This window comes from Galeopterus variegatus, unplaced genomic scaffold, assembly GCF_000696425.1.
Source record: "Galeopterus variegatus unplaced genomic scaffold, G_variegatus-3.0.2 Scaffold7446, whole genome shotgun sequence".
Lineage (NCBI taxonomy): Eukaryota > Metazoa > Chordata > Mammalia > Dermoptera > Cynocephalidae > Galeopterus > Galeopterus variegatus.
The window spans coordinates 97784-99974 of NW_007733557.1; the positions used below are offsets into that span (position 1 = coordinate 97784).

The window sequence follows — 2191 nt, forward strand, 5'->3', positions numbered from 1 at the left end:
ATATTAATAATCCCTGCAGGTAATCACTCAAAGCCAGTAAGCAAAGTCAATTTCAGTTTAACAGCTGCATATTCTTCAGTTACAAAGAGATTGGTGAGTTTCGGGATATTAAAATTTTTTAATTCAAGTGTAAAGTAAAACAAATATTCTATAAGAAGCACGGAATAAGTAAGTCTGAAAGATTTGGAGCCAATGTTTTGGTAATTTGCTTTTCAACAACATACCTATCTAAAAATCATTTTTAAAAGTGGGAGTCATTCGTCTTTTACATACTGCTTTTGATAATGCAGATCATATTAAAAAAAGCTAACAGACGTCATTCACATCACTTTCATCTCTAGGACTACCTCTGGCTTACCTGTCATCTTTTCTGGCCACTGTATACATGGAGTTTGTCACTGGCTGGGCTGTCAAAGGAACTGGAGGAGCTATGCTCTGGCCGATGGCTGGGGACTCCAAAGCAGCAGTAATAGCATTTGTCATAAGGGGAGCAATGGTAGGTGCTGCTCTGGAGTTCTCCCCCATGTTCTTTGAGGTCTGCTGATCCATGGCTGGAAGACACGGAACTCTCAATTCCTCCTGGGAGCCTACACTTGGCCCCATACATGCTGAATTAACCTTTCATGTTAAGCAAACAAAAAAACAAAAACAAAACCATGAAGTCCAGGATATTACTAATCAGGCACTACAGCTTTTCAAAGCATGGCATCTGTCTTCAGTAGATTCCTTTCCCCTTGAAGGATCCCCTTACCTCTTGAGGCATCCTAAAATGAACAATCAATAACAAAAAGACCACTCTACACTCTTTGTAGGTTCTTAACCACAGACACAACTGGCAGCTCAAATTTTTAGGTACTAAAATAACCAGTCAGTATGGTTGTACCCGTATTTAAGAATTGTTTTATTCTCTCTACTTAATTTTAGGAAAAGACCAACAAATCAATATTATCAAATGCTCATAATGGTGTTCCTTCCATTAAAATACCCTTGATAGCCATTTTATTTTTAATAAATAGGAAACTTTAATATACACTACAGTAATAACTGCCACTAAAGCATGGCTCATAATGGGAAGGACAACAAACTCTTAACTTACAATCTTTGCTTTGCTACTCACATCTAAGACTATAATGGTATACTTTAATGTTACAAAGTTAAAAGATAGAAGGGTTAATTCCTCACCATATAAAAATATTCTTACAAATTATTAAGAAAAACACCAAACATCTAAGGCAAGAATAGTTATTTTACAGACAAATGGAAAAATATAAAACGTCCATCCTCACAAGTTATCAAAAAATATAACTTAAAATGACCTATGCCATTTTCTTACCTACCAAATTAGTAAAGATTAAAAATAATCAAAATATTCAATTATGAAAAAATATTTTGAACAAGAATAATCAGAGACTTTTTCTACCAGATATCAAAATGTACAAGAAAGCTGTAGTAAATATACAATATGGAATAATCAAGAAGAGCCCTATTAAAAAAAAAAAAAAAGAGACCTATCGACCAAAACAAAGATATAGATATTTTAGAATGGATCTTACATACATATAAACTTAGTATGTAGTAAAGATATTTTATTTTGTTTTTTAAATTTTATTGGTTATGAATAGTCATGGGGTACAAATCTGACTGTGACTTGTGCCCAAGATGTGATGGCTAGATCAATACTATCAGCATGTCCATTACCACAAATTGCGATTATCCCGTGTCCCCCATCAAATTAATCCCTGACCTCCCTCCCCCTCCCCCCTCCCCCACACCACTCAGAAAAGGTATTTTACTTTTTTGAGGGGGGGGGGGTAGCTGGTCAGTATGGGGATCTGAACCCATGACCTTGGTATTACAAGGCTGTGCTCTAACCAACTGAGCTAACCGGCCAGCTGCAGAAAGGATATTTTAAATCCATGGGGAAAGGCTGAGCTGGTGAGTAAATGATTTAGGAACAACTGGCAATTAATTTGAAAAATATAGCCTTATTCTACCCATACACAGAAATAAGTTCCATAAAGGGAGGCTTCTGGTTAAAGACAGTGGCTTAAATGTGTGCTTTATCATTGACTCCATCCTAAAACCTCACCAAAACGAAAGTAAAGGAATTCTAACACCCACAATACTCATTGGAGGAGCTAGGGGTTGTGTGTCCCTGATTTCCAAAGAAGTTCAGAAATCTATAACACTA

The 2191-nt window shown here is 36.1% G+C and overlaps 1 protein-coding gene across 1 annotated transcript in view; it reads right to left on the reverse strand.

The window, feature by feature from the left end:
- The window catches only part of BUB1 (BUB1 mitotic checkpoint serine/threonine kinase), a gene marked incomplete at its 5' end in the record, with an annotated part of 41048 nt that overhangs the window by 30630 nt on the left and 8227 nt on the right, over nt 1-2191 (reverse strand). Inside the window, one exon of the mRNA XM_008591964.1 lies at nt 359-618. Coding sequence (XP_008590186.1) covers nt 359-618 — 260 coding nt within the window. The remainder of the gene's footprint in view (nt 1-358; nt 619-2191) is intronic.